The sequence below is a fragment of the Athene cunicularia genome (assembly GCF_003259725.1).
Source record: "Athene cunicularia isolate RWA chromosome 1 unlocalized genomic scaffold, athCun1 chr1_part1, whole genome shotgun sequence".
NCBI classification, from domain to species: domain Eukaryota; kingdom Metazoa; phylum Chordata; class Aves; order Strigiformes; family Strigidae; genus Athene; species Athene cunicularia.
Genome location: NW_020799091.1, coordinates 96,292,020 through 96,306,535, shown reverse-complemented (window position 1 = coordinate 96,306,535; position 14,516 = coordinate 96,292,020). Strand labels below are relative to the sequence as shown.

General features: G+C 41.8%; 1 protein-coding gene across 4 annotated transcripts in view; it reads right to left on the bottom strand.

The window, feature by feature from the left end:
• The window catches only part of ERG (ETS transcription factor ERG), a 107,294-nt gene that overhangs the window by 26,748 nt on the left and 66,030 nt on the right, over positions 1–14,516 (bottom strand). For all 4 annotated transcript variants that reach the window (XM_026856668.1, XM_026856685.1, XM_026856678.1 and 1 more), the window contains exon 2: positions 6,523–6,740. In XM_026856668.1, coding sequence (XP_026712469.1) covers positions 6,523–6,740 — 218 coding nt within the window. The remainder of the gene's footprint in view (positions 1–6,522; positions 6,741–14,516) is intronic.

Sequence of the window (14,516 nt, the reverse complement as noted above, 5' to 3'; positions counted from 1 at the left end):
AAAGGAAAGGAAAGGAAAGGAAAGGAAAGGAAAGGAAAGGAAAGGAAAGGAAAGGAAAGGAAAGGAAAGGAAAGGAAAGGAAAGGAAAGGAAAGGAAAGGAAAGGAAAGGAAAGGAAAGGAAAGGAAAGGAAAGGAAAGGAAAGGAAAGGAAAGGAAAGGAAAGGAAAGGAAAGGAAAGGAAAGGAAAGGAAAGGAAAGGAAAGGAAAGGAAAGGAAAGGAAAGGAAAGGAAAGGAAAGGAAAGGAAAGGAAAGGAAAGGAAAGGAAAGGAAAGGAAAGGAAAGGAAAGGAAAGGAAAGGAAAGGAAAGGAAAGGAAAGGAAAGGAAAGGAAAGGAAAGGAAAGGAAAGGAAAGGAAAGGAAAGGAAAGGAAAGGAAAGGAAAGGAAAGGAAAGGAAAGGAAAGGAAAGGAAAGGAAAGGAAAGGAAAGGAAAGGAAAGGAAAGGAAAGGAAAGGAAAGGAAAGGAAAGGAAAGGAAAGGAAAGGAAAGGAAAGGAAAGGAAAGGAAAGGAAAGGAAAGGAAAGGAAAGGAAAGGAAAGGAAAGGAAAGGAAAGGAAAGGAAAGGAAAGGAAAGGAAAGGAAAGGAAAGGAAAGGAAAGGAAAGGAAAGGAAAGGAAAGGAAAGGAAAAAACTTGAAGTCACTCTGGACTCTGAAAAGTCCTCCTGTGTGTCAGATGCACGCAGCCCAGCTAGTACAGAGGCTCTTTGATGAAAATTTCTTACAGTAACATGCAAAGAAAAATGGTATTTCCCCAAAGAGTCAGCACAAAAGATGTATTAAGTGATAACTTCATTCTCAAATGGTTTTTGAGCAACAATTGGTAGCGCTTAAATCAACATTTTGTACATGATTAAATCTTAATGACAACTAATTATTTCTGGTATTTCTTTAAAACTTCTGTATCAGCCAAGCTGCTGTTGGAAAACTTCTGGTGTGCTTTCACTGCAGCTAACTTTCAAAATGCTTTTTCAATGAAATCATCACACTGCTCATGGAAAGTGAAATTTATCTGTGGCCTGAATAAGACTCTGTGTTCCACTTCAGCCTCCCTTAAAAAGATTGATAACCCACCAGTAAATGTAGTTATTCCAAGTCACCTTTGTATAGTCCCACCCATGGGCACAGTGGAATCCCATGGGTGAGTGTATTCACAGACCACTGAGAATGGATTTAAATGTTGTTTAAGCAGTACCTAGAGCCTCATGAGAGCACTTTCACAGGAGTGAATTTCACCCTAAATGCATAACATGAATGGCATTCATTCATTGTAATAGAATTGCTCATATTTAATTTGATAAAATATGTAAAGAGCAATAAACAGAAAAGTAAGTAACAGTATGACACATGAAATATCCAGATTTATATTATAGTGCCTTACTATAATAGGGTGAATCTTTTGATCTGACTTGAGAGTAATAAATAGCAGGAAACAATATTATTACATTCAGGTGAAAGATTGACTATACGGTGACACAAAAGGTGTCATTAGATTTATATACCTGGAAGAAATATAATGGCTGTACCAACATAATGGATTTGAAGAAACTCGATTTGATACCACCTGTGACAATCTGAATTATATATGCAACAACAGCAAGATAAATGACAGCTTTAATTTAAACTTTAGGCCCTTAGGCTATATTTTCTGGTGCTGTGTGGCAGGGTTAAGCTTTAAAAATACTGTTATTTTTAAAGAAAACTGTGTAGCTAATCCCTCTGCAGCACACTGAAAATAACCCTTTAATTTCATTCTAATGTTATTTCTTCAGTATTCACAAGAATGCGAGTTCTGAGACTGTTATGTTTGAGACTTAATGTAGAGCAATTACACCCAGAGTATATCTGGAGAAAGCCCTAGCAGAGTGAGTACATTTTTGCTTTGAGAGGGTACTAAATTGTTGATGTGTAAGGGGTTCAGTATGCTCCTAAAATTTTATACTCCTTTCCAGATGATAGAATATATGGCCAGGAAGCAGTCTTAACACAGTGAGAAGGGAGAGCTGGACAGCAAAAAATTGCAATGCTAACTATTCTCTGGTTACCACTTTGTGGGGTCTGGTATCCTGTTTTGCATCCTCTTTACACTGTACTAGCCAGACCCAGACTCCCACGTAGGAAGATGATTACCTAGAGATAACACTTCTGCGGCTCTGCAATGTGGGTGCGATATTTTAGACTCCTTTGGGACAACCCAGATTTTAAAATGGGTATAAAGAGAGCAGGTACAGTTTTACTAAGAACGAAAAGCAGCTCCAAGCACTCTAGCTACTGCATGTGTTAATTTTTAACATATGAAACATTTTTAAGAACTGAGATTTTCATTTAAGGAAATAAATTTACAGACTGCAAACGACCAGGGTGGGGAAGGCTTCTGCAGAGACGAAAATGCAAAGTAACTTACAGAATGGCAGGGTACCACCAATATGCGCATATGAAGTATGGCCAATATTATGTATGTGATGAACAGCAGATAATCTGTCAGGGAACCAGTGAAACACTGACATACAAATGGCAAAGGCCTAGTGGGACTTGAGGAAGGAACAAATGGTTTTCAGATTTGTAGGAGACGCACTACACTGACCTGTAGTGCCTTCCATACTGGCAGTACTAATCAGTATCATATCAGAATATTTGATATGATTATTTAGGAATAATTTATTACTGATCAGTCATTTCATTTCATGCAAGGCTTGAGTGACACACACTTTCTCCTACAATTGCCAGGAATATCACATACTGGGAAGTATTCTAATTCCTGAAGTGTAATAACTCTATACATATTAGATACGCATATGTGAGTTTTAGAAATACTACAACATGTTTGTATTTGTTACGTGTCAATGTTAGTTCTCCCTTTAAAGTGTAATATTAAGATCTATTTTTTCAGGCATGTGTTAGGCCCTATAAAACAACAGTTGTCTGATGAAATAAATAGTGTATTTTAATTAAAATAATATTTTTTAATTTTTGTGTTAAGCATAAGCATGAAATATATGCATGACTTTTTTTGTTCTGTTAATCTACTCTTTTTTTGGGTAGTCTGTAAGTGATTTTTTTTTGTTTATTTTTCAGCATGTCATGTCTTAGGAATTGCAGTGAATTACGAATTTTCCTTGTTTTCTTCAGTTAGCAGCTCTGCATTGCTCTGTCAATAGGGGAGGCTGTCAAATCCAAGATTAATAAACAAAACCCTGCTTCCAATACTGCAGGTTATTTTTAATTCAATACAGAAAGAATTACATTTCTTCCCAATATATTTTCAGACAGAATGTGCCCTTTTGAAAAACAAAAAATGAAGAACTTAGTCTTCATGTGCTGCTCAGATGATTTGCACTAAACTCCAAGTCCAAATGATGGAGTAGGCAGAGTAAATAGATTTAATCCTATTTTTTTTAGAGAAGAGGCAGACAACATTGCTCCTTTTAATCTCTTTACTTCTGTAACAGTGGTAAAGGGGGTCAGGATGGCGCAAAAGTGTGTTAATGGTGTTCCAGATGCCTTGGCAATTCCTGGGTGTCACATCTTTAGAACAATGAACAGTTCTTCTGGAAAGGTATGAAGCAGAGATATGCCTCATGACTAATCAAAAGACATTGGTTTAAAGACAGTTCCCCAATGCTCAGATTGTATATCCTTGCAAAAGTAGATGCCTGTTCTGCTAGTAATAGTGCAGACTATACACACAAACATTTTATGCAGGTAGTGCAGAGACCAGGATACCTGTGAAGGAAAGGCAGATAGCTCACTTCACAAAGGGCAATTCAGGCAGTCTAAACCCACAGACAGTTCCTGTCTCTTGACTGTGCAGTATCACCCTAAGTGATTCAATGCATGCACACACTAACAGAAAATAGCATAAAGGAAGAAGAAATGATAGGCATTATGAAGGTAAATCCAATAGCCTGTTTAATTCAGGGCTTCTGAAGGCTTGTCCACCCCTGGAACGTATTTTGAGTTCACATATACAAGGTGAAAATAACTTAGACTGGGGAGATATGGTCAGCAAGCTGCTCCCCCCAGCCCCAATCCGAGCCCATGCCCCCATCCACAGACTGTAAAATATGCTCAACACAGGCTTGCCCTGTCCTGCCTGACAAAGTCGGGCTACCAGGCAGGCAGCAAGACGTGAACTCCAGGTTCAGGCAAGAGACTGGGAGCTCAAGTCCAGCCTTGCAGCTGGGATGCTCTGCTCCGGTGGCTGCACTGCGGTCCCCCCACTCCCTTGGGTTACTTCTGTTTTCATCCAACGACTGATGGAGGGCTGGTACTGAGCACAGGATCTCTCCCAAATGCACAGCCATCCACAACGACACTTGCAGGCCTCTCTGGACAGCAAGGCAGGGCTGGTCTGCCTTCCCAGGCACGCTGCAATAGCAGGGGTGTCTCAGGGAGCCTTAGCCCTCTCTGGCCTAAGGCAGCCCCTGCTGGAGCCAGGTGCTTTAGTACCTGGAGCTGTCTGTGTTCCCAAATCAGGGTTCCTACCAGTCTCTACTGGTTTGGGACATGCTGGTGGGTGACAGTACATTTTCTACAAAGTGCTCTCACCCACAGGCTATATGGGTTTGCCTGGAGACCCAATTTAGCTGATCTGACTATGGGCACACATTTTGGTCTTGGTAAGGGTCCTGACCTCTTAAATCAGAGTATAATCCTTATTAGGGTTGCTAACAATGATTAGACAGGACAAGGTTTCAACTAATAAAAGATGGTATTACTGCCTACGGTTTTGTCCTTAAACCATAACAGCAACAGCCAAGTACCTGTAATTCACAAACTGAATTCAGGCTAGTTAGATATTTCAGGAATCCAAGACATCAAATTCAGGATTCTGGCTTTATTATTTAAAAAATGTGATTGACTAACAATTTCAAATGGATCTGTATCATCTAGACTCTTCCTTAAGATCTAGGGGTATGTCAAAGTAGGAGTCTGTTTAGGACTGACTTTAGTTACGTTTAACTTTATAAAATATTGCCACTAATCTCAGCAATAATTAACACTAATTATCTACTTGAATGCACTTTATGGACTTTACACTGAGAAAAACTGTGATCAGTTCTCTTATGGAAATGCCAGCACAAATACGTAGAGTCAATTTTAGGAAGCAGGTGAAACTGCTTTTGAATGAGCACTCCATTTGTGATTATATCTGTGCATTTGCTTAGCCCCCCCAAAAAGAACAAAAAACACCTAACTGAAATTAATTGTGAATACGTTCTGAATAAGTAGGTTTACAAGAAGACTTCCCCTAATTCTTTGTAACTTCACTTCACCGTTTATTTCTACGTATCTCAAATCTTTGATTATTCACTGGAAATTCTGATTTGACTTCAGCACAATTTCCTTCCTTACCAGTGAAAAGTGTAGGTGTGATAAGCTGTCAAACCACTTTGCCCTGTTCGTGGTGCTCATCACATTAGCACAGCAAGTGTGAACAGCCACAGTGCCCATGGCTGAGGTTTTTCTAAACAACTGATGCTGGGAGATGAGATTAGTAAGCAGGTGTTTGTGACAGCAAGATGTGAATCACAGTCTTCACTGGTACATCACCAACAATTGTGAGCAACCGGGTCTCTGGACCTCTGCCCTGCAGCAACACCAAAGAAAACTGTTTTGACAGTCAGGCATTTTAAACAGGAAAGCACTTGTTTGGATAGTTTCCTCGAAAAAAAAGTATCTTCATTGTGCTTTTTCAGATGGAAGAAATCCCACTGAGTGCTCCTATGCTTGGGAGAGCTACCACTCTATATCCACAAATCCACTTCATCACTCTTTCAGCTTAATCAATACAATTGGCCTTCATAGTGGCATTCATAAAAATGTCCCAAGACAACAATTACTGCACTGACATGCTGTGGCTACTGCCCATTGAGCTGAGTAATTTCTTTTCCTTTTCACTCCCCAGCTTGCCTCTTGTACATGCTTCTTCAGTGTGACATCTTCTTAAATCCAACTCCATAGTTACGCTTTTTGGCACTATGTTTACAGTAAATATATAAAAGTAAAGATCAATAGTTGACTCCTTTTGCCATTACAAGAAATTACTTCCTATGCTTCTCTGGTTATATTTAGAGCAAAGGCACCTCCCCAGATTACTGTATTTTGACAACTTCAATTCAGTGTTAGATCACAGACACCACACCCTTAGATAGATCAATGGTGCTGCCCCAGACTACAGCAAACTCACATTTTGCTAACTTTAATGTATGCTCTTTCACCTAGCATGTAATGAAAGTTCACATCCAAAATTATTAACAGTCAGAGGAAACACAGAAAGGTATTACACAAACTTATGAAAAGACTGTGCCTGTAGCACCACCTGAGGTCCTCCATAACACCTGAACAGGGCTGGCAGGTGTGACCCACAACATATAGACTGTAGACTTCTGGGACAGGAACTAGTGGTCAGGTGGGATATCTTGGGGCATCTAAAATGGTGCTAGATTCACAGATTTGCACAACTGAGCTATAGCCATCACAAGAAAAAGTGTACTTGAGCCATGGTAACACAGCCTTATTACCTTGACCCATTAACCTGGTTTGGGTTACACTCCATCTTGATGGTGACTCTGGCTGGGGGCTGTGATAACCAATCTTGCTGGGGAACACGCGGACTCATTTTTGACGTCTGTCCATATTCACTGGAGGAGGAGGCCGTCATCTCTGTCTTTGCAAGGTGGGGCGATCCGTAGGCACACTCGAACAAGGACTGGTCTTCACTCACCACTGATAACGCTTCCTGCAAACCAGAGAAGAGAAGTCAGCGCAACCATGTTTCAGAGCAGATATTACAATATCCCCCAAGGAAAAAAGGGCTTGTCCATCTCACGAGAAGATGAAAAGCTGGTCACTTGCTTAAATGCTCATTACTTTTTAGGCACCTCACTGCTGTCGGTGGAGGTGAGCACTCATGGTGCCACACATGATGTCAGCATATGGCTGGAGGACAACCTCTCCCCTGAGGAAACCAGTGGCTCAGAGGATGCACAAATACACGCTATGAAACACTTAAGAATAGTGTCTAGAGGCTGGGAGGGAGGACAGGACAGGACGGGCAGCAAAGCTCAGGCCTCTGGTGTCTCAGGTAGGGATGCGGAGGGTCAGATATGTTGGGGGTGTATCAAGCTGCCATCACTGCTTTAACTGCCCGGGCAAGGACTGACCGAAAGCCAGGCCTTGCTGACTCACTGGGAGCTCCTCTTCCTTCCTCTGGGAACCAGGCCAAGTCCCTTCTGGACAGGGAGCTGAGACATCTGGGCGCAACCTCCAACCCAGGGACCCTGTTCTTTCTGCCATCATCTGCTGTCAGCTTCGGCAAAGTTGCCTGCCACCAGCCCCGAGAGGATGCCATGCCCACCAGCCTCTCTCTCCCTCATGGCAAGCCTTCCTGGTGGGCTGGCAGGCTGCCTGGCTGGGCACCCTGCTCTGGTTCAGTGGGAAAGGCTTCCCCGGCCGCCTTCCTTTGCCATGCCTGCACTGCGGTTATGGCCTTCCAGGGCGGCAGGGCTCACCAGGCCCCTTGGTGGCGGGGCAGCTGCCCTCATGGCTGGCTGGAGACTGGACAGACATCAGAGGGAGTGAAGACTACCCTCTCTCCCTACTGCCATGCAGCATTTGCGTTGGCACCAATTCCTTCCCCCTGTCATCTTGAGACAAGTCATGGGAGCAAGGCCTGACTCGGGCAGGCAGCGTGCCCATCAAGCCCATTAGGAAGCTGTGGGAAGGGCTGATGCTGCCAAAGGGACCCATCCTGCCGGAGCTGAGGCTCCCTGGCCAGGGGAGCTGGTCTAGGCTCCCACCCTTCTGCTGGTCCCCAGCACTGCACGGGCTTGGGGGGCCAGCCCTGCAAAAGCAGCCTTCCAGGGAAAGACCGCCTCTCCAGGGGCTACTTAGGGTGAAGACGTGTCATAAGGGTGTAAAATGGACAGTAACACAAAGCACAGCTCCCTCCTCCCACCCTGGCACTATGGCTCTGCCCTGAGATGAAACTGAGCAGGGGTGCAGCCCAGCACCTCCCACCTGGCCATGTGGCTGCTGCCTGCAGCCGGGGAGCAAGCCCCAGCACTGGGCCGGCAGAGGAGGCTTGGCGTGCAGCCGCACCAGATGACAGCAGCCATAGAGGCGGCCAGCTGGCGATGGCTGAAGGTGCGGGGGCCAAGGACGGGGGTGCGGGGCGGGAGCCTGAGCCAGATTCAGGGCAGGGTGCTCCGTGCGCAACCGCACCCTCGCGAGGCAGCGTGTGTGGGCCTGTGCTGCTGCCAGCCCTGCCGCTGACGGCCAACGGGAGGACAATAAAGCCGCATGTCCCTGTCAGCAGAGAAGGACTTGGTGGAAAGGGGAGAGAGACAAGAGACAGAGCCATGGGAGTCCTCCAGCTCCAGGCCTGAAGCTGGGTGGCTGCCTGCAGGCTCCTACCTTCCTTGGCTGCTGCAAGGGGACTTTGCGCAAGCTTCGGCAGTTGCATGCTGCCCTAAAAATCAGCAGTTGTTTTTGTTCATTTTAAGGGGGTATACATTTATCATTCTTTATATTTGCCTGGTTTGTGAGCCCTCAGGGTGCACTCTGCTAATATTAATAGCTTTCTCTGCAACCACAAGGGCTGGAACATAATTTTCTTCTTATTACTTCTCATGAAAACAGAGATCACCCCTTAATCTCTGGACTTGGGGAATGGGATCTCAAGCAGCCCTCCAAATGCCACGAGACTCATGACTGATTAAATCACTAACACTAATGCTTCCCATCACAGCCCAGGACTCAAAATTCAAATAGTGATCTGCACCATTTCATTACTGCTTTTCAGGTGTTTGAGTGCAAAGGTCACCACCAAGCTATCACCATTAACAGTAACCCCCCAGTTAGCATCCCTGCTTTGCATGCTCTTCCACCAACCTGCGCCCAGCTACCGAACTGCTGTCTCGGGTCTCGGAGTGTGAATGTGCTTCTCTGTGAGACAGAAGGCATGCCAGAACAACCTCTCTTCTTTTTGCCATGATTCTCAGACTCCTGGGGGTCTCTAGTCTGCTAAAAACTGCTGCTGTTGGTGGTCTGAAACTTTTCTGATGAGCCATTTCTGGGAAAGCCTGAAGATGGCTATTGCTTTTCAAGGAGGTCTAGTCCCTTGCTCCCCAAAGATTGCTCCCTGTCTACACTGAACTGAGAGACAGCAGGGAGGCTTGATGTGCTTGGATAGTAAAGTAGTAGGGATCATATCACAAGAACTGAAGAAAATGTTATACTGGAAGGAAAATAAAAAGTACTTTCTCAGCAATCTATGAGAGTTTTTAATGAAAATAAGAAAACGTACATATACACACTCAACTCGGCCAGGCGATCACAATGCATACCATGCCTGAGACTAGGTACTGCACAGTTCCCTCTTTTCTGCCCTACTGTACAGCTAATACATGAGCCAGAAGACATGTAATGAAATGTTAATTTTGGAAGAGCTAGCTCCAGTAAATACATGAAAGTGTGAATTATACGGGAGAAAGCAGATACATGATAGCAAATACAACAGGCAGAATATTATTTTACTCTGCAAACCACTTACTAATAGACCTTTGCAAAACCGGCAACAAACACAATATAATGGCTATAGTCCTCATCCTCCCAGATATAAGTGAAACAAAGCAAATTTATTCTGGTTCCTATTAAACTTGACTCCATTTAATGTAAGGTAATTTATTAATACTTAGGGTAGTATAAATGTAAACACCACCCCCCCACCACCCACCCCCAGTATTTCTATTTATTGGCACTACTAATGACAGTAAATATTGCTTGTGCTATGGATGTCCATTATACTGCACAAAGAGGGAGACTACACACATTTTAACTTCATGAGGAGGACAGCAAATGCTGGAAACATAAGTCAAATTAATGTGTTGTGCGAGTATCTAAAAGACTATGGCAAAAAACAGGCAAACATAAATGAACCCAGGAGACAGACTCAGACTTCACATTTTAGGAAAAAATGCCTATTTATTCATGGACAAAAAAAAAGCTCAGTTTTCTAGCTAGAGTTTTGTTCTGATTTAATAGCAAACACTCATCTGTACTCCATACTGCTAGTTATCAGTGCACAGACAGATCTGTAAAAGGCTCTGTAGGAATAGCTGAGTTTCTGCCAACTTTGCACACTGTTGGGCCGATCTTTATCTGGAAGATGTATTAATGTGCCCTCTAAGATAGCGAGTATCTCTGACATTTTACTCTGAGTCCTCATTGATCTTTGCTGGCCTGTCTAGAGGATGGTAGGACATGTATCACCCCTCCCTTGAGCACGTTACAAAAGCTGAACTGGCCATCTAAGCTTTTGCATAATTTTGAGGAGTCAGCATAACTAGAGAACATGGTCTAAACTAGAATGAGCCTTACTTCCTCTTTAACCATCTTTTCTCTCTTCTCACACATAAGTGAGATTGAGATTTCAGTGTGGGAAACATGGAAACTATGTTTAGTATCTGTTCTGTTACTCCTCCTGTCAGCCAGGACTGAGGCAGTCATAATGTCCTCTCCTTCAGATGAAGCCAGGACCATTGATATCAATTTACCTGCAACCACTACAGGTGATACATGTGGTCCTTTCATATCCTTAGGTTCATGGAAAAGTTTTCTACAATGCACGGGTGGGAGTTGTGTGTCCAGAGTTTACAACTGCTGCCTTTCTTCCTCTCAGTGATCTTAAAAGGTGAAGATTTCTGGCCCAGGCTTTTCTGAATCCACTGACCTTGCAAAACATAGTAATGCTGAAGAATCAGAGCTCATACAACCTGATATAACCTCCTGTGAAACTCATACTGTGGGAAAGCATAGAAATAGCATTAAGAAATATGAAGCATTTCTCAGCTGTACAAGAATGTCTGATAATTGACATAATTTGATATCCCCCAAAACAGATAGAAAATGTCCTTCAGCTGCTCCTTTTATGCATCATGTCATTGTGTCTTTCCTTGATTTCTCTTTAACTAATTAAAGACTTCAAACCTTAACTCTAAGTAAGCTGTGAAAGGAAGGCTCTAACAGCAAACTGCTGTACTGAACAGCTGACAGAAACCAGTATGGGTATTTCTTTTTTAAATCCAGGGACTTAAAATTGTGCTTTCTGCTATAATTCTAAATGCAAGCTCCTGGACCAAATGTAATATAAAAACTGTCAGCATTCACCATTGTGAAGAATAGCTTCATGGCCTGGCCACATATAAACACAGACAAAACTATTAGTACTGAAAATGTTTGGCAAGGGTTTTTTACATAAGGATGACAGTTCTATTTCTAGCAAATACTTTTCAGTAGTCATTTACATATTAATCCTTTTTTCTCATCCATATTAATGCTGTTTCTGGAGTAGTTTGGTAACATCAAGCAATAAGTGGGATAAAGCAAAGTAAACATTAATAAATATTATAAAATAGATGCATTTTAAGGCTGCTTTCAATCTTGTCAAGTTTTGTACCTTTTTGATAACAATTTTAGTAATTTCTAGTAACTAGTTTCTAGTAACAATTTCTAGTAACTAGTGTCTGGGGTAATGTAAAATAAAGAAAGCAACATATAGTGCAGGTGGGAAAGGTCTTTCATGCATATCTGTGAAGTAGAGCTGTTGGTAATATTGTCTGAAGTCAATATTGGATATGGATTTTCTTTATTTCATCTTTCTTTCTCCACATACTTCTTTTCATGACATCACCAGCAAAACATAAAAATCTGTTCCTTCATCAAGAATTATTCTATTTTAATCACTTGTACTATGCAAATCCGGGCTTCTCACTTGGACTTTCCATACTAACAATAAAAGAACAAACTGTCTTCTCTATTTGGTTTTGACTTATACTTGACTAATAATAATAATAATAAAAAAATACAGAATGACAAATTTGTAGAACAATAGCTACAGCAGCGCCTTTAAAGTAGGCATAAAGTCATTAGGACAAAGGTGTTTACTTAATCAAATGCAAGATTACTTGGCCTAGAAACATGAAGTTACAGGAAATGTGATTGAAGTAGTTCCCATCATGAGAAGTATACGCAAGCTGACCTGTCCTTTATATGCAATGTCAGAAACTTAAGACAAAGACCTTTTTCCTAAAGCTTGATCAAACTTAAGGAATGGTTAAAGAAGACAGTAAATTATGCAGTTGTCTAGCATAATTTTCTTGTGCTGAGGGTTACTGGGGAAAAAATACTGCAACAGGATTTCAAAATTCTTTGGAGGCCATTCTAACCATGTGATGCTTTTTCTCAAGTTAATTCTGATTAAGAAACATGCCGATTTGTGTGTGAAATAAATTTTGTGCACTGTCCCTTGATGTCATCAGCCCAGATTCCATTTTAGCCAGGATACCATTTACATTCATTCACAGAGCAATAGAATTGAATCATGTCTCCAGGTAGTACACTCAGCATGTGTGTGTGTGTATCTCAAAAAATTCAGCTGTTTTTTTTCATGTCTTCAAATAGTTCTATGGTTCATTGCTTAATTCCTGTAACAGAAAAAGTTTAGTAGATCTTTTTTATCCCCATTGGCTATCCAAAATCTATCAAGTGATATGTTGCTCAAAAAAAAAAAAAAAGTTTCAAGAACTTTGAAAGTCAAGAACTTACTGGCCAGCACTGTGAAAATCCTATCAGGCAATAGCACACCAGAATGATGAAAGACACTGGCCACAAACCAGGAGGACACTGGGCAAGAACTACACATAAAGAAGAGGATGCATGAGGAGACACAAATACAGCAACAGCCCTTGGTGTACGTTGAGAGATGCTGCAGACAGAAAAATGCATTTGTTGCTTGTGGAGTCAGCACTCCCACACTCCAAAATGGACCTGTTACCCTTGACTCTGAGGGACTTGCAATAACACTGCCATCGAGAGCTTTTAATTAGCTTTGACACATGTCACTGCATTTATATAATCTATTGCTTAACACCAGTTTTATGATATTTCTCCTCATTAATGTAAACAACTTTTACTTCCCCTCTAATCTGATTTCATGATAATACATATGTAAACATAAGCTTAGACCTCCACACAGTCAGCATCCATTCAGACATAGGCTGTTTCCTATCACTTGTCGGATGTCTACAGTTGGTCAGAAAAAATAATTCTCCATTCTATGAAGAATTCTGACATACTGGGACTTATTTTCATTTTAACTTAGACAAAAAAGTGTTATACAAAAGCCTTCACCACAGCATTTATTAAAAGGATGAATTGTAACGCACTGGCGTGTGTTTTGCAGATGTTAAAACATTCTAATAAACAGTTACATTTGGAAAGGACCTGCATTTTCTCAGGGAAGATTGTTCTGATTAAGGCCATGCAATTAGCTTTATTAAGTGTCTCCATGGGTTTTTTTGCATTCAGTATCGCTTGTATAATTGATATAATTTGTTATTGAAATAGGGTGTAATCCAATTACATGCAAATGTAACTGAAAGAAAGAACAGGTGAAAGTCTGCAAGAGAGCACACAGCATGCACCTTGGTACAGCTGTTCCAGACTTTACCAAGCTTTTATTCTTCCTCAGACTGCATCTTCTGATGGTCTAGGGAGCTGTTTATCTGTAGTGAAAGCCTAATTTCAAACAGGCCAGGAATGTCATTTCCATGCTGGAACAGAGAGCACACGTGAGGCTGGACAGCAGAACATTGCAGAGCAGCAGGCAGTCTTCCAGACTGAAACTCCGCTCTGTTCACGTCTGCAACAGGCACCACTGCACAATAAAGCAAGCTGTGGTCGAACTGCTTAAAGTGTTTCTAGCCCTAATTCACAGTTCCAGTTTAAAGCCAACTCTTTGAGCCTTGGATTCATTGCATCCAGCAATAATCAGTGAAACAAAAGATGAATGACTGATGCTTTAGTCTTGCTATAGCTTATTCATCATGATGCTCTTACATGTCTCTTCTGACCATTCGCAAAAGAAGCGGTTTTGCAAGATATTCAATATGGTGTGTGGAACATACTGGAAAAGGTTACTACTTAAAATGCAGTCACCTGAGTCAGGAATTGCAGCACACATCTGGAATATGTTTTCCTTCTAAATCTCTGAGTCTTGGATTCATTAGATCAGACAAAAAGCCACATATTATATTCATGAGAGAGTTCAGGAACAACAAAAAGCCTTGGCAAGTACAAAATAGCAAAGACAGATGTTGTCCTCACCTCCACCCATGAGAATCTTATTGCCAGCTCAACTAACATCCTCCACCTATTTGCAAAGAACACTTGGCTAGTCCATGTTAATCCAAACACAGGCCCGGTGCTGCCACTTATCTGATATCTTCACCTCTTGCTGAGAAAAATACAAAGGATGTTTGGAGGCAAAGGACAGCCACTGCCACAAGCCCCACTTGAAAAAAGGAATAATCAAGCATCCATCAAAATGATGTTATGAAATTGCAGGCTAGATTAATTTCTGGAAAACAATAGCAGATGTTTAAGAAATGATCCTGAAGCCCTCTTTGTGCAAGTCATTCTCCTGGCTTCACTAGGACTAGTAATGTGAACAGAG